Source organism: Babylonia areolata, chromosome 7 (genome assembly GCF_041734735.1).
Source record: "Babylonia areolata isolate BAREFJ2019XMU chromosome 7, ASM4173473v1, whole genome shotgun sequence".
Classification (NCBI taxonomy): domain Eukaryota; kingdom Metazoa; phylum Mollusca; class Gastropoda; order Neogastropoda; family Buccinidae; genus Babylonia; species Babylonia areolata.
In genome coordinates, this window is record NC_134882.1 from 22,386,250 (window position 1) to 22,414,060 (window position 27,811).

At 47.1% G+C, this 27,811-nt stretch overlaps 1 protein-coding gene across 1 annotated transcript; it reads right to left on the reverse strand.

The window, feature by feature from the left end:
• Positions 1-27,811, reverse strand: LOC143283904 (polyubiquitin-C). The gene is made up of 6 exons (XM_076590317.1): positions 27,708-27,811; positions 26,633-26,868; positions 25,384-25,611; positions 14,048-14,275; positions 12,749-12,976; positions 1-674 (listed from the first exon to the last, which is right to left on the reverse strand). Exons 2-6 carry the CDS (start codon positions 26,856-26,858, stop codon positions 439-441), a joined length of 1,146 nt encoding a protein of 381 aa, XP_076446432.1. The 5' UTR covers positions 26,859-26,868; positions 27,708-27,811; the 3' UTR covers positions 1-438.

The window sequence follows — 27,811 nt, forward strand, 5'->3', positions numbered from 1 at the left end:
TGGCAATTTTCCAACAAAAAACTTTATTTTGAAATGACGGGAAAAAAAAAAAGGTTCAAAACAAAAAAGTGTTTTTCTTTTTATCTGATGCAATTACATTACACTTTTGATGGCAAATTTCAAAACATGATGAATGGTCACAAACCATTTCTTCTCTTTAAAGTTCATTTCAGGTGGTATCATTGCTCAAAACTTGTACTGATCCTGTTCAATGAAATTAACTAAAAAAAAACCAAAAAAAACCAAAAAAAAAACCAAACCACCATGCCCCTACCCCCCCCCCCCAAAAAAGCCCAAGAAGGGGCATGCTTCTTGGATTTAAACACATTGCTGTGTGTTAGTGACTGCTTCGTTAAATACCTTAGTTTTATCAACAGTCAAGAGAAATAACTGAAAAGAAAACGAAAGGGGGATTCCAATCTGTCGCAGACAGACGCATCAGTTGCCGCCACGGAGACGCAGCACCAGGTGAAGGGTGGACTCTTTCTGAATGTTGTAGTCAGACAGGGTACGTCCATCTTCCAGCTGTTTGCCAGCAAAGATCAGACGCTGCTGGTCTGGGGGGATGCCTTCCTTGTCCTGGATCTTGGCCTTGACATTCTCAATGGTGTCTGAGGGCTCCACCTCCAGGGTGATGGTCTTGCCAGTCAGGGTCTTCACAAAGATCTGCATACCTGAAAACACCACCACAGATGTTTATGCTCTGGGAACTGGAAAATAGTTTGTTTGCTTACTTAAGTAATGTTTCATATTATCTTTTTAACAACAAATTCCACTGGTTTCTTTTCTTTTTACATTTTAAAAAAATATTTCATTATGACCATTTTCAGCTGCCACAAATAATGAACCATGCAAAATTATAGCGAATGTCATCCTTTTTACTTCAAGTCCAGGGAGTGCATGGATTCACAAAAACTGTGCAAATCATTTATGGGTACACAAAGTTGTGGCGATTATCCCAGTAATGAACTGGTGAAAAATGTAAAAGTTCTGATTTCAATTTCTCAAGACTACACAACAGTAATGATATATATATCACCAAAAGGAGGAGTTTGTATTATACTCCATGTTTGGTGATACATATACTTACCATGTCAAACTGATGCAAACTAGGCCTATGGTTTGCTCTGTTTGGCCAAATTTCGCGCGGCTAACAGTGAAAAGACGCCCCTCTTTGTCTGGCCCGCTCTTAGCCAATCAAACGCCTCTAACAGCTATAAGCGCTGAATCATTCCGTGGCCATGAACGAAAATGCCCCATGAGAACCACGGCGGAGACACGGGGACGGACGGGCGGGCATTCGAGTTTGACATGGTAAGTATATGTATCACCAAACATGGAGTATAATACAAACTCCTCCTTTTGGTGTCATATACTGTACCATGTCAAACTGATGCAGAATTTAAAGCAAATGGAGGAGGGAAACGCCTACTGGTTCGTATGGGGAGCCCTTGTAACTGAGATGGCAGTGTTAGCCGCGACAAAGGAAATCCCCTTGGAACCGTCAGCCCTGGTCATACGGAAATCCCGGAGGTAGAAGTTGATGAAGGGATTCTCAGACTGCCAGAAGGCTGCCTCCAAGACATGCTGCAGTGGCACCGAGTGCTGGAAAGCAGCCGAAGTAGCTATGGCCCGCACTTCGTGTGTTCTGGGATTAAGACAACTGATATCCTTGTGTGCATGAGAGTAAGCTGTATGAATGACTTGGGAAACCCAGCGGGAAATGGTGCCTGCAGCGATATCTTTCTTGTAATTCTCATTGAGGGAGATGAGAAGGCGCCTCTGAGAAGAACGCCTATGGCGAGACCTATCCACTGCTGTCTAGGCTATAAGCAGAACCACACACTTAGCTGACTGCGAGATCCCCCTAACAGGCCTGATAGTGCCAGACACTGCACTGATAAGTACCAGCTGCTGTGCCTGCTAACCCGTCACTGACCCTTCTTTGTCTTCTATTAAAGCGTGGCAATTTGCGCGCCTCTTTTGAGCGGGCTGGTGAGCATACTCCTATTTCTGCGGCATTAATGTTTTGCACCATTGGAAAGAGCGGACACTTATCTTTTTGATGGTGGTAGTACTTTCCTTGGCTGGTAAATATTTTTTAAGATAGCAGCATTTACTTGAGAGAACTGTGGTGACAATCGTGACTGGCGGTGGTGTGGTTTTTTTCATAGCAGAAGTACCGTGAGTTTGGTTTTCCTTCACATTCTGTTCTCTCACATTTCTTTCTTCCATTCCTTTCTTTCATTCTGTTTTCTTCCCTGTCTTTCTTTCGTGCTGTTTCTTTCCCTCTCTTTCTCTCCTTCATCCCTTCCTTTCTTTCGTGCTGTTTCCTTCCCTCTCTTTCTCTCCTTCTCCTTCATCCCTTCCTTTCTTTCGTTCTGTTTCCTTCTCTCTCTTTCTTTCGTCAGTGCTGCTTTCTCCCCTCTCTTTCTTTCTGTTTTCTTCCCTCTCTTTCTTTCATGCTGTTTCCTTCCTTCTCTTTCTCTCCTTCATCCCTTTCTTTCTTTCTTTCATCCTGTTTTCTTCCATCTCATTCTCTCGTTCTTTCTTCTTTTTTTTTATTTTTATTTTATTTCACTGTTTCTTTTTCACCTCCCATCTCCTGTTGTTCTTTGTTTCTGTTTATTCTCTCTCTCTCTCTCTCTGTCATCCTTTCTGTTTATCTTTCCTATTTCTTTCATTTGTTCTTCCTGTTTCTCTCACCCCTTCACCCCCACCCCTTTCTCTTCCCACGCCCTTCTTACTTTCATTAATCTCTCTCATCACCCATTCTTCCTGTTTCATCTCTTATTTATGTTTTCTTCTTTCTCTTTCTCACTCTTTTTTTCTTTCATTCTCTCTGCTCGCCCCCCTCTCTGACATTTTCTTTCTTTTTGCACTTCTTTGTTTCTTTCCTCTTATTCCTCTGTCTGTCTTGCACACATATTCTCTGCCAATGACTGTGTGATGAAGACTACCATTTTAACAGTTCTAGATTTAACACACACACACACACACACAAACCAGCAGAAATTTTTCTTACAAACCGCCAGAACAAACTGCCATCCACACCCCATACACGTGGCTGTGGTTTTCTTCAATGTGCGTGAATGACTGAATCAGTGCGCCTGTGGAGTACTTGTACAAGCTGCAAAACAGTTGTGATCTTTAACACGCCACAGCTTCCTTCAGAATTTCCAGCCATCAACACAGGTTAGTGAGAGGCATGCTGATGTGTAATGCTGTGCATGGAATGTATTGTCTGTGTTGAGCGAAAAATGTGAGATTAGATTCAGTGTGTTAAAAATGTGTCAAAATGCATGTTAACAAACTGGTGGTAAGCATACCTGCTTTTTTCAAACAGTTATCCTGAGAAAAATAATCGGATGTTCACATTTGAGTTTCCTATCATTTTAAAGCTAAGACTGTGCTCTTTCAAACCATACTATTTATTAAGCGATTGCGTTGACAAGCAGTGTGTTATCAAAAGTTAACGAAGAGGTGTTGTTTTCTCCCTGTGGCCGCTGCCATCGCGCGGAACAGCACACTGGTCTTTCTCCCTCCAAACAGCTGATAACGGCTGGAGGCGCAACGTGAAAGAGAAGTCGTAGCGTTTTGTGCTCTCAGTTCTTCCAAGTTAAAGCTCCAACCCTTCCGGCGGTAGCGTGTTATTTTTAGGCGGCGCTTTTCCCTCCTGAGTTGAATGCAGGGTCAAGTTCGCTCCTCAGATGAACTAAACGTCAAGCGCTGGAAACGTGTGTATCCCAATAGTATCTGAGACACCGAACGGGGCAGAGATGCCTATCTTCATCATCTTGGGCAAGAATATCAAAGGTCTGACCCTCAGAGAGGGGGAAGGGACCTCGGGGTCTTGGTTCTTAGCCAGAAACTCTGGAAGGAAACGAAGAGTGATGGAACCATCTCTGTGGAATGCTAGATCTTGTGGCATTCCACTAAGACCATGAATCTCACTTCTACGATGACCAGTGGCCAGCAACAGAAGGAAAGTGGTCTTGAGAGTGAGCAGGTCAAAAGGAATAGCCCCCAACACGGATGTTCAGTGCTGGCACTTTAGTTGGCCCAGCGAAAGTTCATGAACCCAGGAAGTAGGGCATGGATATAAATAAACGTGGCTGACAAACAGGCCGTGCCAGCGGCACTCGCTGTACGCTTGTTCAGCGGTAAATCTGCTTTGTTTCTTTCGCCCATCATCTTCCCGGATGGATTGGAAATAACGACAAAAGAAGTGGGTTTCTACAAAGAATGCAAAATGAGCTTTCTATTGACTCCAAACACAATATATTTTCTTACATAGCAATTGTTGCGGCAACGGTTGAAACATACATGAAGAAAGAGAAGAGAAGTTCAAGCAGAAACATGATCGCAAAAATCGTAAAATTTAAATCCCTCTCTAAGAAAACATACGCTTATTACAATGAAATCGTAAAAATCACCAGAACATTTAGCATGCCTGCATGCAGATCAGCCCACCCTTTTGAGTTGTAGATTTTTTCTTGTCAGCACAAAAAGTGTTTAAATGAACACACTGTAGCATGGTGAGTGCAAGCAGCAGGGGCATGGAGAGCAGGGTGAGTGTAATCCCTGCAGGAAATGTGTGGATGCTGTGGAAGCGTGAGAAAAATGGGGCAGGGGCTGCGGGGCCAAGTGAAACAAAGAAGGCAGTGTCCAGGTTTGGCACGCGGGGCCAGAAATACCGCGGTGAATGCGCCGGCCAATGCAGAGTGTGGTGGGAAAGTCTGGCATTAAAAAAAGTTTGACCCCAGACGCTAGACGCTGCTCGGAAACTAAAGAGGTGGATTTTGTGCTCGGCTGAGCAGCCGTGCCAATGGCTCAAAGGGCTGTTTTCGAATGAAATCCAGCACCAGGAACAAGTCCCAGAGGGGCACTCTTCTGGGATTCCTAGCTTCCTTCAGTGAGGCACCCCTAGCCACCTCTCTGAGCAGGAAATCAGCTTCAAAAGTGGGACCACCTAGCTGTTTGATAGTGGTACAGATGGCAGACCTGTACCCTCGCACAGAACTAGTGGACAGGTTGAGAACCGAGGAGCAGTGAGCCAGAAAGTTGGCCAGCTGCATGCTCGTAGGGTTAGTAGGGGGAATGTTCTGAGCTGCACACCAACGCAGCCATTTCTTCCAGTGAAAGTCATACAAAGTCTCTGTTCCTTCCCTCCTGGCTTTGGAGACTATGGAGAGGAGGTCGGAGGAGGCACCCACCTTGGTCAGCGCGGCCGACACAGAGGCTGACCGAGGGGTGGAAGACTTCAATGGTGATGCTGACAGTTCCGACCGCACAGCAGCCACGCGTACTGGTGGAGCAGTCGAGGATTTGAGTGAGGAATGCGCGAATGAGGCTGCCTCAGCAGAAGAGGTTTGGTTTCCAGTTCCAGGGGTGGAACATGTGTCAGGGACTGAAGGACCGGAAACCAGGGCTGGGCTGGCCATTTCGGCGCAATGAGGATCAGCTGCGGGCGTTCCAACCTGGCTTTCCGTATCACCTTGGACAGGATTGGAAAGGGAGGAAACGCGTAGGCAATCAGACTGCTCCAGTCTAGAGAGAGCATCCACTGCCCATGCTTCTGGGTCGTCGACCGGAGAGACTTAAGTGGGAAGTCTCTTGTTGAACCTTGTCGCAAACAGGTCCACCATCGGCCGGAACCACTGTTCCCACACCCCTTGCAGGGTGTCCTTGTCCAGGGTCCACTCTGTGTGTATGACACTCTTGGACCTGCTGACAGCATCTGCCAAAATGTTGTCTTTCCCTGCTATGTGTCTCGCTGAAAGTGCAATGCCCTTGCTGTGGCACCAACGGAGGAGAGCCTCGGTCCGCAGAGAGAGGTCTGCCGAGTGCACTCCCCCCCCTTTGTTCACGTAACATGCGACTGTTGTATTGTCCGTGAACAAGCGGATGGTCTTGCCGTTGGCCTCCCCCATGAAGTGCAGGAGAGCCCTGCAAACTGCCTCCAGTTCCAGAACATTGATGTGGCATAGGCGCTCCTCCGGGGACCAAGTCCCTGCTGCATGGAGTGAGTCCATGTGGGCTCCCCAGCCCAGGGAGGAGGCGTCTGTGAATAGTGCCACCTGAAGAGTAGGTGGGGCTATGGGCACCCCCTGTGTCAGAAGAGGGGTGGTTAACCACTCTGATGTCACCTCGAGGAACCACTCGCCCAGACATATCAGAGTATCCCATGGCTGAGTGCTCTGGGACCACCGTAGCCTGAGTGCCCTCTGAAGAGGGCGCTTGAGAACCCTGCCCAGAGGGATGAGAGGTGCCATGGACTCCATCATGCCCAGGAGGGAAGAAAGTGTCCGCGCTGTTGCTTGGGAGGAATGGCGCAAGTGGTTGAGGAGGCCTGTCAGATGGTCCCACCGATCTGGCGTCGGAGAGACTATCATAGACCGCGTGTCGAATCTCATCCCTAAGAAGTCGAAGGACTAACTCCGGGACAGATCGCATTTCTCCTGGTTCGTGATGAAGCCCAGTTGGGAGCACAGGTCTAGAAGTCTGGCTGTATGACTCTGGCACAGGGCCTGTGACTGGGCCAGAATAAGCCAGTCGTCCAGGTACACACAGAGCTGAATGGACTCCGACCGGACGATGTACACCAATTCCCGCACCACCTTGGTAAACAGGAAAGGGGCAAGGGACAGACCAAATGGGAGGACCGAGAACTGGAACACCTGGTCCCTCCACACGAACCTCAGGTACCGACGGGATGCCGGGTGGATGAGGATATGGAAATAAGCATCTTTCAGATCAATGGACGTAGCCCAATCGCCCCATTGCATGGTCTCACGAATCTGTGCCTGTGTGTCCATCTTGAATTTCATTTTGGGGAGGAATCTGTTGAGGGGGGACAAGTCCAGGACTGGTCTCCACCCTCCCGAGACCTTTGGAATCATGAACAACCGGCCGTAAAAACCGGGGCCCGGGTCTGAGAGTTGAGATATCGCCCCTATGAGGAGTAGGTGCGATATCTCTTTCTCTAAGACTGGATTGTATCGGTGCTAGAGTCGAGGTACATGCTCCCTTGGGTGGGGGACCGCCCACCTCTAAGATCCACTCCTCCTCCTCATGTGCCCAGCTCAATGGAGCAGGAGAGCGTCGTCGAGTCCCAGAGCACGCCACTGATGAGCATGCCGGGACAAGTTTCCTACTTGGAGGGGCTGAACGACTGGCGGTGCTGAATCGGGGCCCATGGGGGTGCTGCCTTCTGGCCTTGGGCATGGCCGGTCGGCTTGGACAGACATGAGGTGGTTTGTTCCTCTGCCGCTGATTCTGCGCACGCCGCTTTGACTTAGGAGGCGTGGTATATGGAGGAGCCCTGGTGGCGGGTCTCTTCAATGAAAATGCGGCGCATACTGGCCGAAGAGGGAGTGCTGCTGTGCTGGGATGGACCGCAGGGCAGCCCTCTCCTCTACTGGAATGTTAGAGAGGCAGAGAATGGCATCACGCCGCGCTAGCACAGTATTGAAGTGAAGGCTGGTAGCTGCGTCTGCAGCTGCCGTGAGACCAGACGCTACCCGATTGCCAAAAGTGTTTAACCTCGGGTCTGAGAAGAGGCCAGGCGGGACAGAGGAAGGAGACTCCGTGTCCTGATGAACTGGACGTTGTTCCCACAGCTCATTGGCTCTGTGGAGGAACGCGTCAAAGAAGGTACAAGCCGTGGAAACCTCGAGGAGGCAGCGGTGGGCCAGTTTGTCCCACTCTGCTAATGTCTTAAAGGAAAGAGTAGCTGAGGTGGGGAAGGTGGTGCGCTGTGAGACCAACATCCTGTCCTGCGCGGAGGGCTCTGCTTCCCTGTAGGCAGGGTGGTCCTGTGTGTACCAGGACCACACTCCTCCCTTGGAGGGATCTTTAAGGAACTTGCCTGGGGCAAAAGCACCCGGGGCAGAGAGGGACTCCCTGCCTGGAGGAGGGATGGAAGCAGCACCCCTGACGGTGCGGGCTGGCTTATTAGGCCATTCCTGAGCCATTTCTGGCACTCCGAGTCGCCTTGTGGTTCTGGAGTTAGAGTCACATGACCGAAGGAGGGTTAAGGGTGACAAAGTTGCCTGCGGGACTGATTCGGCATGCGTGACCCTATTGGGGAGGGTCAGTTCGAGCTCGGCAAAGTCCGAGTTTGGTTCAGGCTGGTCCCTAGGGAGGCGTGGGCTCCATCTGTCCCCCTGGGATGGGGGCGAAGAGTGCTCATCCGCTTGTTCGTCCTCATCCGAAGACAGGGGCTCCCCCTCTTGTTCACAGTCCATCCCCTGCTGGGTGCCATCCCAAGTGGATGTACCCACGGGGGCGTCCTGTGAGCTGTGGTCAGCCCAGCGGGATGAGCTGGGGCGACCCCGAGCAGGGACCCTGGTCTCCGCTGTTCTGTCCTTGACACCTGAAGAGGGTGGGGAGTGTGTGGACCATAGGTCCAGCCATGCTTCGGATGGTGGGTGCCACACCTTCTCAGAGAGGGCGTCCCTGGACGCCAGAGGGACCCATGAGTGCCGTGAGGGGACAAACACCCACTCCTCTCCTTTTAGGACCGAGGGCTGGGTAGGTGGGAACGGCAGGCTCCCATGGACTGAGCGGGGCCCCTCAGCCGCCGTCGGTCCTGAAAAGGAAGCTGTAGTGACCTTGGAGGTCACCTGCGTGTTGACAGGTAATATTGGTCGAGGAGCTCGACCTGCCCGACAAGAAGTCAATCCCTCTTGTCGGGGCTGTGTGTGTCACTCTGTGATCTGTGCTGGGTTGGGTCCTGTGGGGAGCGGACAAGGGGTTGGTCCCTGGTCCTCCCGGTAACCCAGCATGCACCATAGGTGCACCCCAGTACGGGTAGAATGGGGGATACCACCCGTGGGCACCAGCCATCCCGTGCGGGGTGGGCAAAGTGGAGGTCCCCCCCCCGGAGCCAAATGTTTTTCTCCCCCAGAAGGAGGTGGGTCGACCGAGAAGGGAGGAGGGGGAACAGCACTGGGGCCCCTGAGGGCCGTCTCCATGTGGGGACCCGGGTAACGGCGGGGGGCGGCCTCCCCTTGGGAGTTCGCACCCAGCCGCGAGTCCCCACCACCAAGAGAGGACGTGCTACTCCCCCCTCCACCGTCCTCGCGCTGGGACACCTCGGGAGGCGACGCTCGTATCCCTTTCCCCCCGGTCCCCTTCATGACCGTTTTATTGGAACGAGCATCCCCTCCGCGATCTGCGTCTGCAGACGCATAGCCGCGGTCCCTATCGGGAGAAATCATGAGCTCCGGGCCTGGGAGAGTCTCTTGCCGAGTATCCCTCCCAGCATCATGATTCCTGCCTTCGTAGGATGGCATACGAGGCATGGTACCGCGCGTAGGCACCCAGCGACAATTCGATCCCCAACAGAGAAAGGAAAGACAGGATCGACTCAGAGGTAGAAAAATACGAACGAATCGAGGGGGCCGAGTCGAAACAAGTACACAGAATGTAAGAAAAATATACAGGCAAGCCGCATACAACAAAATAAGGCTAAATGAACACGCTTAATAGCCAAAAAAAGCGTTAGACGAGACAGCGAAAACCTGACAAGATGGCGTGGAGAGCCTTGGCCAAAGGAATGATTCAGCGCTTATAGCTGTTAGAGGCGTTTGATTGGCTAAGAGCGGGCCAGACAAACAGGGGCGTCTTTTCACTGTTAGCCGCGCGAAATTTGGCCAAAGAGAGCAAACCATAGGCCTAGTTTGCATCAGTTTGACATGGTACAGTATATGACACCAAAAAGGTTTATTATGGTGAAGATTATGTGTGTGCCTAATTTCATTCACTTAGGTTAACATTAAAACCCCGTTCACGGCTGTGCCGCTTAACTTCCAGCAGAGCTACTTAGTTTCAGAGTTCAGTGAGCGGTCAGGAGCACGGCTGCTGACCTAGATTCCTCTGGGATGGGAGGGGGGGGGGGGGAGGGGAGCGCGCGCCGCGCTCTTTGTGCCTATGTTTCCAGCAGAGAAAGGTGTATTGTTTAAGTGATTTTCATTTAATCATATTCGTGCACACCGGTTTTTGTTTGCTGTCATTTTTGTGTACATGATTCCAGTGAATGTGAACTTTAAGTGTGTTGTGTGATTTACCAGACACTGTCCGAGTGTTTGTGTTACATCCAGTTATTTGACCTAAGTGTGTGTGTGTGAGTGCCGACAAAAATGGAATCTGGTGCGGTAGTGGCAGCATTGCTGACTGGGCAACACACCTTCAGTGAACACTTGAGATGTTTGGATAATATGTGTTGTGTGTGTGGCGAGCGGGTTCTCAGAAGAGATAAAGATAAGGGGTTGAATGCAAGACTTTGTGCCAAGTATTCTTCTGAACTGTTTCGTTTTTTCGGTCTAGATGTTTCGAATGATGAAGAGGGCAAACATCCCACATGCATTTGTATCAAGTGCTACAAAAAAATGAACAAGGGGGGGAGGCAACACACGCAGTCGTCAATTCACTCAAAAGAAAGTATTAGGGATGCAGTCACAAGATGACAAACTGCGTGTCATCATGCAAGAGCACATGACTGTCTCCCCCATGCGTCAGCAAGTCGTACCCCAAGCAGGAGAATCACGGCACAAATCAAAAAGTAAAGAATAAAGAAATTTTCAGCCCTGTTCTTTTCTCCACCCTGAATCCCTCCCTCCCGCACACACACATTGTAAGGAAAAAACAAGAAAAGAAAAAAAATGTTTGAGTTTAGTCAGTGTCACACTTCAAACAAGGAGTTCATACGGATTTACAAGTTCAGGTAGGAATGGATTTTATTATTTAGAACTTACAAATGCATGTCAGTACGTTACATTGTGATCGTTTACTAAAAGCATGGTATCGTCAAGGTGTATCTTTTAGACTGACCAAATGCATGTCGCAAGCAAAGGCACACATACTGACACGCAAAACATCTAGTCGGCGAAAATCTCTCTCCCCCCCTCTCTGTGTGCGTCTCTCTCTCTCTCTCTCTCTCTCTGCGTCTGTCTCTCTCCCTCTCTCTCTGTGCCTCTCCCCTTTCTCTCTCCGTACACGTTCCTCTGTTTCTCAGTATGTCTGTCCCTGCATATATATGTCTGCCTGTCCGTCTCTCTTCCCGTGATGTTGAGAGAAGTGTGAAACTTAAGTGGCTGGCAGCAGTTCTCAGTGGAGCTGATCGTTAAATACTGATACTAATTCCGGGGCGGTCTGCCACCTCTAGGTAATGTATCAGCTATATTTTCCTTCCAGTTGTATCGTGGAGACATGCATGTATATCATGATACAAGTTTTATCTCCAAGTAAAACGATGTACACACACAACACGGAGTTGAAATTGAACTACGTTCCGTGTGTGTTCCTCAGTTCGAACAGAATGTTCGTGTGCTCGCTAAGTTTTGGACCGCTTGTACACTGCCTGTAGGAAATTAAACCTGCTCATGTTTGGTATCGTTAAATTTGTCAGAAAATCACACATCCATTCACACCCATAGCGCCCTTCTTGTTGCATTCTGACATAGAGTATTATTTTTTAAAAGCACATAACCCTGTTTCTGACAGTTTATCAGCAGCAGCGAAGGTGTTCACAGCTGTACACACTGCCCGTGTAACATGCGCTCCGCAAAGAATAGCGCGAAGTTAGTGGTGCGCCAGAGCGCTGCCCCATATACTGCCTGCCTGTCTGTCCAGGCTATCACCTTTCCAACGTTTCGCGCTCGCTCGCTGTTCATCCCTCTCCCCTCCGCTTCGCGCCAAAACTAAAAGGGCTGCCTTGTGCCGCCGTGCGTTGTGAAGTAGTTTTAACATTTTAGCTCCTCTTTGGATTTTTTTTTTTTTCCAAAATGGCCAAATTTCCATCAGCAAACTTATAATATCCGTTAAGTTACTTTCCATTTATCCCTTGGTTATGTATTTAATACCATCAGAAAGCTCCTTCTCTAGTTTCAGATGATGCTAATTACTCCAAAATGACACTTTGTGACCTTTTGCTGTAGTGGGTCTCTTTTTTAAAATTCAAAACTAAAATGGAGAATCCAAGACCGAATTTTACAATGTGGAAAAATCATGAGTAGCTACAGCACAAACCTATGTTATGAATCATCTGGATCGCTGCTGGAAGTAAACTGGCATTGTTAGGTTGGACCAGAACTAAGCCTTGAAGATGTGGAAAAGGGGGGGCCAACGTCATTTCGAGTTAGCCACAAAATTTGACCGAAAAAAACTCAACATGCTGGCTTTAGCTTGCACCTGTTATGCATATGAAGTTGAACTTCTGCTTCTTGATCTCACAGTTAAAGGTAAAAAGGTGACAGGTCCGATAGCCTTTTACAACCATTGGGGCAGTGTATTCAAGCTGACTGTGTCTTGTGCTGGGATAGAAAGGTGGGGCCTTACTCTCTCCTCCTGCTGCTTTAACCTACTCTGACCCAAGTCAGGTGTCCATTCACACCAGAGTGGAGTGAGGAATATCAGAATAAAGCTCCTTTCCCCTGGACAAAAAAACATCCTGAAATAGGGCCTCTGAACTCTGACGATTTGGTGAACAATGAATCAGAAATCCAATGCCTTATCGATTCTCCCACACTGTCTCATGCTAGCTCTAAATGCAAGACAATCCAAACATTTCCGGTGGTTCACTTTATTTCAAAATATTGATGGTAAGCTATAAAATTCTCAACATTTTCTGTCTATATTAGCAAAACCGCAACATGTTAAGTGACTATTGCATTGTTTATAATTTTTTTTTTTTTTTTTTTAAGTTTCAAGAAAAAAAAAAAATAGAATATTGGTTTGTACATACCACCACGGAGACGCAGCACCAGGTGAAGGGTGGACTCTTTCTGAATGTTGTAGTCAGACAGGGTACGTCCATCTTCCAGCTGTTTGCCAGCAAAGATCAGACGCTGCTGGTCTGGGGGGATGCCTTCCTTGTCCTGGATCTTGGCCTTGACATTCTCAATGGTGTCTGAGGGCTCCACCTCCAGGGTGATGGTCTTGCCAGTCAGGGTCTTCACAAAGATCTGCATACCTGAAAACATCGCAAGTAATCTTTTATATTTGAATTCCATGAAAAACTGCTTGTGCAATACTCGTTTCTGTCCCCCTCCATCTGGATGATCAACAGCAAAACAAAACAAAAAAAAAAAAAATAATAATAATAAAAAAATGGTCCATTTTAATCTCTCAAAAGAATCACCAACATTACATCATTTTTCTTTTCACATTGAATACTTTCACGCTTCTAACACTACACCCAAATTTCTCATTTCAGAATGGCAAACAGTTGGGCAAATCAATCTTCAGGAAATCAGACTGCAATACATCTGCACCACTGATGCATTATTTCTTGTGATAGTCAACATCTTTCTCTGCTGGAAGTGGGCTTTTTGTTTGGTCACTTGGTATATGTGGAGTGATGGCCAAGTGGCAACTTGGCCTAAGAAGCAATATAATCTGAGGGTGTGGTATTGAATCCCATTCTCACCAGAATTTTCTCCCTGTCCACAAGAACTTGAGTGGATGTCTGGCCGCTTGTAATTCAGCTGAGATGATAAACCTAGGTCCTGTGTCTGACATGCACTTTAGAGCATATAAAAGAACTCATGGCAATATGCCAATTGTTCATGGCAAAACTGTTCGAAAATCCACTTTGATAATTAAACAAATAATGCAGTCAGACATTTCAAAAAATAACAAAATGAAGGTGGCGCAACAATGTGGGATGATGCATTCTCCCTAGTGAGACAAGCTCGAATTTCACACAAAAAATGTTGTGACAAGAAAGTAATATGCAGTTGGAGTATGAAGATTTTTTTTTTTTTTTTTTTTTTTTTTCCCCCCCCCCCCCCCCCCCCCCCCCCCCCGTTTGGCCCTTGATTTTCAGCAGTTGTAAAGGTCATATAGCATGTATATTCCTATTCAGTTCTTGCTGGTTGTGGTTTGATCCATTTAGGACATTCTGCAACTGTCAAATTGTCAATACACTAAATTCAAAATCTTAGACCATCAGTTTACACTTCTTTCTGGGAAATCATTTATGCAATTGACACCAAACATTTATGTTTATATAAAACCAAAACTTCCAACTTTCTGTACATACCACCACGGAGACGCAGCACCAGGTGAAGGGTGGACTCTTTCTGAATGTTGTAGTCAGACAGGGTACGTCCATCTTCCAGCTGTTTGCCAGCAAAGATCAGACGCTGCTGGTCTGGGGGGATGCCTTCCTTGTCCTGGATCTTGGCCTTGACATTCTCAATGGTGTCTGAGGGCTCCACCTCCAGGGTGATGGTCTTGCCAGTCAGGGTCTTCACAAAGATCTGCATACCTGAAAACATCACCACAAATGCTAATGCTGCAAAAAAAAAAAAAAAAACAACAACAAAACAACCCCAGACGTTTGTATGTTTGATCAATATTCTTTTCAGTCATTTTATTTTTTTCTAAACAGTATGTTCTGATTTTTCTTTTATTTGGCCTGTTCTGGTTGGTTCACGCCTATAAATTTCTTTCCTTTAAGTATTGTACTGTTATGTGTGAAATATACCAACACTAAATGCAATGATTCTGACTTTGGTCGAAGAAAAAAAAAAATCCAAATAAATCAGAACCTCAAGCTTCTTGATCATTTATTACTACAAACAGAGCCAACGATTTCTGGTAGTGAATTTTTGTTTATTACAATATTCAAGGAAAAGGAAATTTTCTATCTAAAATTACGTTTAAATAACATACTTACCGTGACCCAACTAGTGCAGACTCCGGCAGGGGTCTGACATTCCTGTCCTGTGCAAACTATCCGCCCATGCGGAGCAGACGAAACTACGGCCGATAACCTCCCGGAAGTAGGTAACCTCCCCTTTGTCCCGCTGGTTATCGCCCTCTTTTGACGGCAATATGCCATCACCAGCGCAGCAAGCAGGAAGAACAGGAAGCGGGGAGGACGGGAGGGTCTTAAATTTGGGTCACGGTAAGTATGTTATTTAAACGTAATTTTAGATAGAAAATTTCCTTTTAATTACACATACTTAACCGTGACCCAACTAGTGCAGAACAGCACGACAAGGTGGAGGGCTCGCCTGTTCTACTGTCTGTGAGCTGTGATGGTCTGTTGTGCAGCTACCACAGAAGCGATGGCTCTTGCGCCATCAACCCGCAGGCGTGCGACATCTCTCTGGTAGAAGTCGATGAGCCATTATCCCTTAGGCGATAGGTGTCCCTCAAGTAGAATTTGACGAAAGTAGAGTGTACTGTGTCGCCTAAGGACATTAGTGCGGGTAAAGAAGACAGAGGTCCACAGCTGTATTGTGGGGGAGGTCTGTGGACCACAGCTGAGCAGATGAGCGCGGATGAGCGTCAATGCAAGGAGGTGCGCATGTGGTTTGATCTGATGATTCCACAACGGATGTGGGCCGATAGTGGAAGTGGTTTTTGTGTTTGAAGGAAACTGTGGCACGAGACAGAGGTAGGTCACCGTGTTGGGCCTGCCTCAGGCATGACAGCCAGATCTGTAGAGCTCCTCCATGCGAGCTGACAGGCGATGGGCACTCCCCCGCCCCTGCCCCCCCCCCCCCTTTTTTGACGTTGTCAAAAAATGACAGCACTGGTATGTTGCCTATGCATAGGATGGCAGACATTTGGCAACAAAAGACTTGATGTCCCTGGTGTCTCTGGGACAGGGTTGTGTAATTGCCCAGGTAGGTACCATCACGAAGGGGCATACGGAAGGCTTGGTGGCTTCTCTGCCTGAGTGTGGCCTGTTGGAGTAACCTGCAGAAAGCTGTCGGCAGTCAATGGCTGGGTTGGATCAGGCTGTGGAAGTGCATTTCATGTGCCCACAGGTCACTGAGTCTCATTCAGTGATGGAATTCCCAAATGGAAGAGGGTTTCCATGGGGAAAATTTTTGCTGAAGGTTTTTTAGTGAGAAAGGGGACCGGATCCATGACAGGCCTCTGGCTGTGTGTGGTGCGCACTGAGTCTGGGATGGAGCGGGGCAGGGAGGTAAGTGGCTCAAGATGTGTTGTACTGGCTATTGACATCAAGGCACTGATCTGACATACGTTTTTAGTATGGCCAACTGCAAGGTGAGAGCTGTATTATCAGTGGTTTCTTAATTGCAAAGGGAAATCATTTGCAGCTTAGTCTTTCATGAATGACTATGTCTCTCAGACTAGAAGTCAAATTGCACTGGGACTTAGTGCTGTAGCCTTAGGCCTAAGTAGCCTTTGGGAACCTTCCCAATTATGAGTCCTAAGGCCCTCTTGATTGAGGGACCGGGGATGCAACTTGGGCAAAACACTCTCTACTATAAATTGTATAATCGAATTCCAGCCCGAATAGACTGGACAGCAGATGCCTCCTCTGCTGTTCTGATGGAGACTGTCGTACTCGACTGATTATCATATACTGTTCCTAGGAGGACACCAATCAGCATGGGTAAACCAGGAAACAGCTGCTGTGTGCTTCAGGGACGAAGGTGTTCACCATGCAGATTATGTTGCAATGTAAGGAAGCCGGAAAGAGTTGACGGGGTCTTGTGGTGCAACCGTGTGTCAGAAAGACATGGTGCTTGCTTCCGAAGTGACAACAAAGTCATCCTCTGACAGTCCCTTGACCGAAGGCTGGGGCTCCATGATGGGATAGCCTGCCTAGGCTAGCAACCTCTGGAAGTGTCTCATTGGAAAGACAGTGCTTGAGGAGGAATGGCCATCTGTAACCACAGCAGTGGTTGTGTGTAGAGGCCGAAAGGATCGGGCAGGGAAGACTAAGTGCAGAAAGTGCTTTCGAACGCCAATTGTTTGAGACGTTGATGCTGGATTTGTGTTCAAGCAAGGTGATGGGGTGAACTGATGTGCTTGAATGCGGCATCTGCCGTGCTGGTATGAGTGGGCAGAAAGGTACACCCCTGTGGCTAATGGACGGTTCGTTGCGCTTTGTGGGACGCATCCGTCCTCGTCAATATGCCTTTCTCCCAAATGTAGAGGAAAACAATTATGACCCAGGCCTTCTGCTACTAGAGAGGAGTAGAAGAGATGGGCTGAGGGTGATTGTCTCCTGCCCAGTGGGCAGTTTTTGGGTCCGCTAAAACTTGTAAGGCAAGATAGACACCTCTTCATGGGAAGGCTGGCTAGGATGTAGGGCCTGTGTGGAGCTTTTGTCACAATCACAGTGGTGCAAACCAAGGGTTGTTGTAGGCAAGGGGAGAAAGAAGGGATGCCTTACAAACTTGGAAGGAATGAAAGGCATGTGTGTCCAGAGTGGCACCTCTAAGTTGGACTGCCTCACCCTTCCTTGTGCATCTCCAGCCTTATGGGTGATTGTTGCAGGCAAATGAGTTGGGTTGCCTTGTCCGTCCTTGCACCAAGAGAGGCATTCTTAGCCCTGTGGGTGTGAAGGGGGTATGTGTGGATCCCTAAGGACCAGCCACTATTGAAATGTGAAGGAGCATACATTCAGGCGTGAATGAGGCTATTATTATTTTATTTTATTTTTGTGAGTGCAGTCGTCCTCCAAAAGCAAGGTAGGGATGAATTTATGAAAATGAATACATATATGTGCCAAGGGAATAAAAACTTCCATCAGCTCAAGTGATGTCAGAAGTATGCCAATGACAAGAGATCGAGACACAAGAAATAAGCGGCTGTGTAAGCATACGTGTAGCGTGCACCGATATACCCAAGTAAGTGGGTAAGTGTGCATAATCATCAATGGAAAGGAATCTGTCCATGCACCTACATATGAGATGTACATACGCATATGAATAAAGTGCCAGTACGTAGAGGCAGAGAGTTCTGGGCATTGTGAACAGAAGGCCGCAAATGCAAGTGTGCCTATATTGCTATGTAGGGAATCTCAATGAACAGATGTCAATGAATTGAGATAGAAATATAATTGTACATGTTAATATGAAAGTCGTCTGAACCTATCCCATAAGTACATACACATGTGTATACCGATGGATAAGTACGCATCTAAACGTGAAAGCAGAAATGCGTATGAATGTAGCAATATATCTCATATATATGTATATATGTGTGTGTGTATATATATATGTGTATATATATATATACATATAGATTTTTTTTTTTTTTTTTTTTTAAATATGTATAGATTTTTCTATATATATTTCGTGATTGTTGCTTGTGATAATAAATCAAATGGATAGAAGGGGAAATATTGTGATGCATTTCCTGTAGCCAATAGCCTGAGAAACAGCAAGAAAAGTGCAGTTGCTATGCAAAGATGTGTAAAGTCCCTGACTGGGCATGAGGACCCAATGAGAAACCGAAAGAAAACATCGTTGGTGGACAGCACGGGGGGCAGGAGTGATGTGCTGTGTCGGCGAAACTAACCACAGCTTCGAGCGCCTAGGTTACAAATGTGGAGTTGCCTCCCTTGGCGCCGAAAATCATCGAAAAGGAATGTGTCTTTAGAGCACATATCCCCCTTGTGCGACGTGTCCTCGCTGAACAGGGAGGAGTGTCATGTTGTGTGTGAGAGTCCGTGGTTCAATGCCACCGTAACCGACACAGGTGAAAACGAGCGCAAGGGGAATAATTATAATGCCCCTTAGTGCCGTGGGCATCCCAACCCGAATCGGTTGCCATCGGACGCGAGACGGTCAGGGCATGTGGCATGACGGCGCCGTAATCCAGTGTTATGGGCGTCGTGGGCGAGGGGGGTGACAAGTCCGTCGGCTTGCCGTGGGATGTGCATCCCCCTGTTGCTGAACGGCGGTCCAATCTTGCGAACAGCTCCTGCGAGAGGACCGGCGTTCAGTTGTCAGTTGTGTGTTGACGGATAAAGTGATAGACAAGATCGGCCCGAGCACTGCCGAGAGGCAGGATCGAGTTATTAATACATGTAAGAATTATCTCGATATTCATTGTGAAAACTTTAAATACAAAACTCATTTACATATTTTCTGATTTTTCAAGCACTGCGCACTCAATGTTGAAAAATGCAACAGACATACGTGGGGACTCTCTTTTTCTTCCCCACTTCAAGCGGGTAAAAGGCCTTGTCAGGCTTGCACGCCTTGATATTGATATATGATATGATATAAGAGGTACTCCAACGTGGAAGTGCCAATATTAGTCTGGGAAACAGCAGAGTTAGGCAATGGGGCAGAAGAATCCAACACTGCCTAAGTTCCAATGGGGCGTGCACGTACCTGCTCTGTGGGCGCAAGGCGCGGCACCAGAAGGCAGAGTGGTGCATAATTGCTGCAGCAAGTTTAGCGATGAGTTGCTGATTGTTTGGTTGAGTAGCTTGCTGAGACACCATTAGTGGATGGGAAACAGCAGCACTCGGCGGTGTGGCAGATGGGGTCATCACCGCATAGCTTGGTAGGACCGTGCACACACTCGCACTGAAGGCGAGGAGCAGTGCCGGTGCAGGGGAAATAACTGCGGCAGTCACCGGCAAGGGTGCCGAAGCAGGGGTTGCCTCCCTTGGATCGGGTGATCCAGACAAGGGGGGGGGGGGGGTGTGTGTGTGTGTGTGCACGCGTATGGGCAAGCGTGTCCCCTAGTGGTCCACCTTCCTCCCTACACCAGGGGAGGGCATCCCTACACGCCTCGGTCGCTATTGGATCCGAGACGGTCGAGGCAAGCCGCGTGGGGGGTCGCGTGATCCGATGTCACGGCCGCCACCACGGACGCATCGCACATAGGGCCCAGTCTAACGTGCGGATCCAAGACAAGCTGCCTTTTTTTTTTTTTTTCTTCCCCCCAAGGGATTGTGGCCATTCCATTGGTGCAACTGTGGGTATGGTAAAGAGATAGAGGAGATCGACTCGTACACTGCCGACTGGCAGGGCCGAGAAAACGCGGATCGCGTCGAGTGAGTTCGCGGATCGATAAAAATGACATGAAAGGTAACACTGACCCGAGTGTGTGACCACAAACCTCTAGAAGTCATCAGAGGAGGTGGCGGAGGTCTGGAGTCGACCGGAGGGAGCGGAGGAAGTGGAGAAGGCGGCGGGTTGGCGTTGTTTAGAGGGCCAGGAGTAGAGGGCCCAGAGTGTCAGCGAATCGATTGCGATCGCGCTTTAATTTTAGCACGATTCCCCAATCGAGCTACATAATTATGTGACCTGGTTGGAGACATAATTTGACCACAAACAAGAACGCCAGAGAATCGACAGACAGACAGAAAATACGAAAAAACTTAGCCGTATGAAGAGCACAGGTACAGGAGTCATGATGGCTGCCGGAAAAAGAGGGCGATAACCAGCGGGACAAAGGGGAGGTTACCTACTTCCGGGAGGTTATCGGCCGTAGTTTCGTCTGCTCCGCATGGGCGGATAGTTTGCACAGGACAGGAATGTCAAGACCCCTGCCGGAGTCTGCACTAGTTGGGTCACGGTTAAGTATGTGTAATTAAAGTTAAATTTTCAAACATAACCTCTTTCAGAACTTGCGTGTTCAGCAATGACTGTATACTTTTCAGTCTTGCACTATCATCTATGAAAACAAGAAAAACAGAAGGCAAAGCGTTCATGGCTCACATGCGACTCCTGCAGACTTAAAAACAAGAACAAGACCAGAAAGCAGGAGTCAAAGTGGGGTGATATCGGTACTGAAGCAGCACACGGACGCCGGACAACGTTTAAAACATTTAATAACAAAACTAAAACATTCTCAAATCAACTTCGCTAAAACAGTCGTTGAACAACGTGGTCATAGCAACGCTTCCGGTATCAAATACAATTGACTAAAAACCCAAATCGCATGCGACGTTATGTCATTAGGTAAGTCGCATTAGGTAAGTGCTACAGGGCTCCCCCCAGAACGGCGCACTGCGTTGAATGCAAACGTACCAAAATAAAACAATATAATGGATAGACTCGCTAACAACTGTCCAATATCATTTGGAAAGTATAAGCTTGGTTGAGTCTTTGAGGTATCATTAATAAGGGGAACAAGAAAATGTCTGTTCGACCTGTTCTATGTTGTAATGTTCAGACTCGGCTGAGTCGGTAAAATGTTCGATATTTCTTTGGCTTCTGCACCAGTCTTCCTGTGCGAGTTGTAACTTGTAGTGCCGGAGCATCTGACAAAGGATACTGGGTAGGTGCTGGAATGTTGCCTTGTGCATCATCAGATCTGGTAGCGCGATCAGATCCGGCAGCATCACCCGTTTTGGCAGTGCGATCTTCCTGAGGAGCATGAGGGTCCTGTGGTTCAGACACACAGGAATCCTGATTGGTTTTGGGAAAAGTTTGTGGGGGATAAGCAGGCTTGAGTCGATCCAGTGACACGCGAACAGCCTTTCCATCTTTGAAAATGTCAAAGTGTTTTTCAGCACGGGTCAATACAGGGAAAGGTCCATCGTAAGGTCTCACTAATGGGCCCTTGTGTGCGTCATGTCGAAGGTACACCTGATCCGCTGACTGCAAGTTTTTGGGAATGTACGACGCTGATGATCCATGGTGGGAAGGGGGGGAAGGGGAAAGTTTTCTAAGTTTTTCTTGCAGTTCTTGGACGAAAGTACTGGAAGGGAACACTTTGTCTGCACATGGGGGTGGAAGGAAATCGCCAGGCACTCGGAGGTTTGTGCCATAAGTGAAGAGAACAGGAGCAGCATCAAGATCTTCTTTCCACGTTGTCCGGATGCCAAGCATCACGATCGGTAGTTCATCCATCCAGCGTGGTCCATTGAGGCGAGCTTTGAGAGCAGCTTTGAGGCTGCGATGAAACCTTTCCACCATGCCGTTGGCCTGGGGGTGGTATGCTGTGATAGTTTGGGGTTTAATTCCGAGCACCATATTCAGCTCTCGCCACAGCGCACTGGTGAACTGACGGCCTTGGTCTGAAGTAATTGTGTTTGGGACCCCGAATCGCGCGATCCAAGTACGCAATAAGGCTTTGGCACAGGTAACAGCTTCTGCATTGGGGAGAGGGATAGCTTCTGGCCATCTTGTGAATCTGTCCACGATGGTAAGCAGATAATTGCAGTCTTCTGATGAAGGGAGGGGTCCCACAAGGTCCACGTGTATGTCACCAAAGCGTCTATCAGGGGGGTCAAAAGAGGACAGTGGAGTTTTGGTATGGCGGCCAATTTTGCTAGCCTGACATTCATGACAAGCCCTGACCATGTTCTTCACATCCTTTTCGAGTCCGGGCCAGATGTAGCGTGCTGAGATAGCGCGGGTGGTGGGTTTGGGTCCAGGGTGAGACAGGTTGTGCAAAACATTAAATACAGTTTTTGTCCATGCTGGAGGTACCACCGGCCGGGGGTGGCCAGTAGAAACGTCACACAGAATTTGGGTGCCATCCAGAGTGATGTCCTTTAGTTGTAGAGATCCTGGTTTGGAGCGTAAGTCTGCAACGTTGGGATCGGTTTGCTGTGCCACTGCCATTTGAGCAAGATCTACAGCAGGGATTGATGATGTGCTAGCAATCAGTGGCTCCTGGTCAGGCACAGGCGCCCTGGAGAGTGTATCAGGTACAATGTTGTCTGACCCACTGATGTGTCTGATGTCAGTTGTGAACTCGGCTATGTAGCAAAGCTGACGTTCTTGGCGAGGGGATCTGTCAGTGTTGCTTGTCAGGGCATGAGTTAGTGGTTTATGGTCTGTGAGCACCGTAAATGTTTTTCCTTCCAGGAAGTAGCGGAAATGCTGGATTGCACTGTAGATGGCCAACAGTTCACGGTCAAACGTTGAGTAACGTTGTTGGGTTGGTGTGAGCTTCCTTGAGAAGAATGCAATGGGTTTCCAGGCACCATTCTGCTGTTGTGACAGTTCGGCTCCCATGGCAGTGTCTGATGCATCCACCGAAAGTTTTGTTTCAGATTGTGGGTCGGGGTGATGAAGCATAACAACAGAAGCCAGTGCTGATTTGGCCTCCTGGAATGCAGCTTGACATTCAGGTGTCCATGTGAATTTCTTGGGTTTACCTTTGAGAGCCTTAGTCAGAGGTGCAAGGCGCTTTGCGATGCCTGGAAGAAATCTGTGGTAGAAATTCATCATTCCCAGAAAACGTTCAAGAGCTTTCTTATCAGAAGGTGTGGGAAGATCGACAATTGCGCTAACTTTTTCTGGCAGGGGTTCAATCCCGGCTGCTGAGACTAAATGTCCAAGGAAATGCAGGGAAGATTGACCAAAAACGCATTTCTTGATATTGACCACTAAACCGTTGGAGGTGAGTAGGCTGAAAATGGTGCGTAGATCGGCCTCATGTTGTTCGGGTGAATCACTTGCAACAAGAATGTCATCGAGATACACAAAACAGCAATCTAGATCCTTCAAAACACCATCCATGAGGCGTTGAAACGCCTGAGCTGCATTTTTCAGACCGAACGGCATTTTCAGAAACTCATACAGGCCGAATGGGGTGATGACTGCTGTTTTTGGAATATCCTGTGGTGCAACTGGGATTTGGTTGTAGCCGCGAACAAGGTCAATTTTGGAAAAAATTATTTTTCCAGCAAGGTTGGCATTCAGGTCCTGGATGTGGGGAAGGGGGGTAGCGGTCATCTCTAGTTATATCATTGAGTCGACGATAATCTCCGCAGGGACGCCAGCAGCCATTGCTTTTCTTCACCATGTGCAGTGGTGATGACCAAGGGGAAGATGAATGGCGGACGATACCTAGGTGCTCCATTTCATCAAACTCTGCCTTAGCAGCTGTCAATTTCTCATGGTCGAGGCGACGTGCACGTGCATGCACAAGGGAACCAGTAGTGGGGATGTAGTGGAGTACACCATGCTTGTTTTCTGTGAAGGAAGGTACTAGGAGTTCAGGAAAATCCTCTACAATTGCTTCGTAGCGGGAATGAATCTTGTGTATGCCTCTTCCTGCTTGCGAGCGTGCCAGTCGTCCAGGAATCACCAGATCTCCATCCAGGGACACCAGACGTCTGTTGGTAAGATCAATAGCCAGTCTTTGGGTAGCAAAAAAGTCTGCGCCTAGGATTGGCTGAGTCACATCTGCGATCCAAAACTTTTGAACAAACGATGCGCCCTGGCCTAATTGTAATGGGATATTCCTTTTTCCATAAGTAGGAATGGCTGAGCCATTGGCAGCAATCAAACTGGGTCCTCGAGTCTTTTTGCGTTCTGCGACACTTGCAGGGAAAACAGATTCCTCAGCCCCCCGTGTCAACCAGAAAACTGCGTCCTGACAAAACATCTGCTACCATGATTGTGTTAATGTTGACTGAGGTAGCTGTTGAAAAGTCCTGAGATTCGGTGGAGCTAATGTTAGCAGCCTGTTTTTGATCTCTTTTCCACTTAGGTTGTTGTGGGGCCATTGCACAGGGTCGTCCACCAACCTTGTTTTCGCAGCGTCTCGCTTCAGTTCCGAATCGTGCGTGGTACTTGCACAAAGTGAAAGGATTTGAAGCAGCAGTGCTAGAATAATTCTTTGGTGGTCGATTAGATGTAGCTGCCACAAATGCAGGAGTTGGAAGATCCACTTCCAAAATGTGGTCAGCCTTTTCGGCCAGAACCTCAAGATCTTCGTTTGGAGACTGGGCAAGAATCTTTCGGACTTCTGGTGGCAGTTGATTCAGAAAAAGAGCTCTGAAGAGAGTCTCTGGGTTGGAATTCATCGTTTGCATGTACTGTAATAATTCTGACGGTCGTTTGTCTCCCAGACCTTGCATTTGCAGAAGGGCAGTATCTTTCTGTAGTTGTGTGGATTCAAAAGCTTTGAGTAGAGCCGCCTTGAGTGTTTCATACTTTTGGGTGTCTGGGGGGCGTTCAATTACCGCTTGTACACGCCTGGATGTATCTGAGTCGAGAAGTTGTACCACATGATGAAATTTTGTCAAATCATTCGTGATGGGAGGTGTGTGGGTAGCAAAAACAGCTTCCAAACGAAGAAACCATGCTGATGCATTGGTTGTCCAAAAGGGGGGTGCTTTGAAGGCGACAGCTGCCACAAGTGGTTGAGGAGGAAATTTTTCTGTCTGAGATAAAGTATGTTGCCGGATGGCGTCTGCAAGTTGTGTAATTGCTTCTGTTGTCATCGACATGATTGTAATTTGTATGAGTTTGTGAGTATACAAGTGGTCGTAGCTGGTATTAGCTGGTCACTATTAGATTCTACTCACGTCGGGGTCACCAATGAAGCAGCACACGGACGCCGGACAACGTTTAAAACATTTAATAACAAAACTAAAAGGTTCTCAAATCAACTTCGCTAAAACAGTCGTTGAACAACGTGGTCATAGCAACGCTTCCGGTATCAAATACAATTGACTAAAAACCCAAATCGCATGCGACGTTATGTCATTAGGTAAGTCGCATTAGGTAAGTGCTACAGTACCTTCAAATATCGATCTAAATAATAGTTTTGCTCATCTGTGAAAACCAAGAAGTTGCAAAAATAAAATCCAGATCAAGTTCCAAAGGTTCTGTTCTCATGACTCCAGATTCTATACTTCCTAACATCACTAAAACAAATTCAGTGTTCAGTACATACCACCACGGAGACGCAGCACCAGGTGAAGGGTGGACTCTTTCTGAATGTTGTAGTCAGACAGGGTACGTCCATCTTCCAGCTGTTTGCCAGCAAAGATCAGACGCTGCTGGTCTGGGGGGATGCCTTCCTTGTCCTGGATCTTGGCCTTGACATTCTCAATGGTGTCTGAGGGCTCCACCTCCAGGGTGATGGTCTTGCCAGTCAGGGTCTTCACAAAGATCTGCATACCTGAAAACATCACAAGTAATCTTATATTTGAATTCCATGAAAAACTGCTTGTGCAATACTCGTTTCTGTCCCCCTCCAAGTGAATGATCAACAGCAAAAAAAATAATTTAAAAAAATTTAAAAAACAGTCCATTTTACTCTCAAAAGAATCACCAACATTACAACATTTTTCTTTTCACATTGAATACTTACACTTCTAACACTACACCCAAATTTCTCATTTCAGAATGGCAAACAGATGGGCAAATCAATCTTCAGGAAATCAGACTGCAATACATCTGCACCACTGATGCATTATTTCTTGTGATAGTCAACATCTTTCTCTGCTGGACGTGGGCTTTTTGGTGTCACTCGGTGTATGTGGAGTGATGGCCAATTGGCAACTTGGCCTAAGAAGCAATATAATCTGAGGGTGTGGTATTGAATTCCATTCTCACCAGAATTTTCTCCCTGTCCACAAGAACTTGAGTGGATGTCTGGCCGCTTGTAATTCAGCTGAGATGATAAACCTAGGTCCTGTGTCTGACAGGCACTTTAGAGCATATAAAAGAACTCATGGCAATATGCCAATTGTTCATGGCAAAATTGTTCAAAAATCCACTTTGATAATTAAACAAATAATGCAGTCAGACATTTTTTAAAAAATAACAAAATAAAGGTGGCGCAACAATGTGGGATGATGCATTCTCCCTAGTGAGACAAGCTCGAATTTCACACAAAAAATGTCGTGACAAGAAAGTAATATGCAGCTGGAGTATGATTTTTTTTTTTTTTTTTTTGCTGTTTGGCCCTTGATTTTCAGCAGTTGTAAAGGTCATATAGCATGTATATTCCTATTCAGTTCTTGCTGTTTGTGGTTTGATCCATTTGGGACATTCTGCAACTGTCAAATTGTCAATACACTAAATTCAAAATCTTTTGACCATCAATTAACACTTCTTTCTGGGAAATCATTTATGCAATCGACATCAAACACTTATGTTTATATAAAACCAAAACTTCCAACTCTTTCTGTACATACCACCACGGAGACGCAGCACCAGGTGAAGGGTGGACTCTTTCTGAATGTTGTAGTCAGACAGGGTACGTCCATCTTCCAGCTGTTTGCCAGCAAAGATCAGACGCTGCTGGTCTGGGGGGATGCCTTCCTTGTCCTGGATCTTGGCCTTGACATTCTCAATGGTGTCTGAGGGCTCCACCTCCAGGGTGATGGTCTTGCCAGTCAGGGTCTTCACGAAGATCTGCATGTTTGTATTTCTGAAACGTGGGGAATTCAAAATGTAAATCAGTTATTTTCCTTTCTCATGTATTTGTTCCGATTAATACAAGCTGTCCCCAACAATATACCACACACACAGTGGCACACTGTATTAACTTCCAAGAAGTATAAATTTTCATCTTTCAACTTCCCAAAATGTTATAATCCCACATTTTTGTTTGAAAATTTACTGGTGTGTTTTCATATTTACTGACAGACTAAAAATAACAAAACTAAGTTATTTTAACACTGTTGCAAAGTTGTTGAGAGTTTGGCTTCTGTACAAAACGTCAATCTGTGCTCTTCCTTACAAAATATTGGCATGGTTTTGGATTTTCATCAAATTCATTATCTTTCGCTTAAATGAAACGTCTATATTCTCTGATACTGTAACACACCATACCTGCTACCTCGTAGCTCTACTCATACTTAAAGTGTTTTTTCCTAAAAGATTACTCACTGGTGGTACAAATGTATCACTGAAAATAGAGTAATTGTCTTCACTAAAACCGTGCAGATTCAGTCTGAAGCTAGATTCATTTGGTTTATGGAGACCTATTCTTTGAAAGGTAACAATATCACAGAAAATCACACCAACTTTAAGATTTTCAATCTTTTTCTCATTTATGTCTGTAAAAAATTCAAAATGGCGGTTGCCAAAATAATGATTCGACTGCTGCAGTCGATCCTGTCGGACCACTAGCAGACGGTTTAAATTTCACGATCGAATTCTGATAAATCATCCTGTGCCGTACAGTTAAGACCAAAAGAGCTACACGCAACTTAACCATTAAAATTTCGTTTCGAGAGGTCGACGTCAACTGCGGAAAACACTTACCGTTAAGTTTCCTGCAGATGCGAAAGATGCGTCTAGTCAGCGAGAGATTGCGAACGGAACTATGAACTGGCAGCCGCGGCACTTTCGTATTTCTAAGGGTCAAT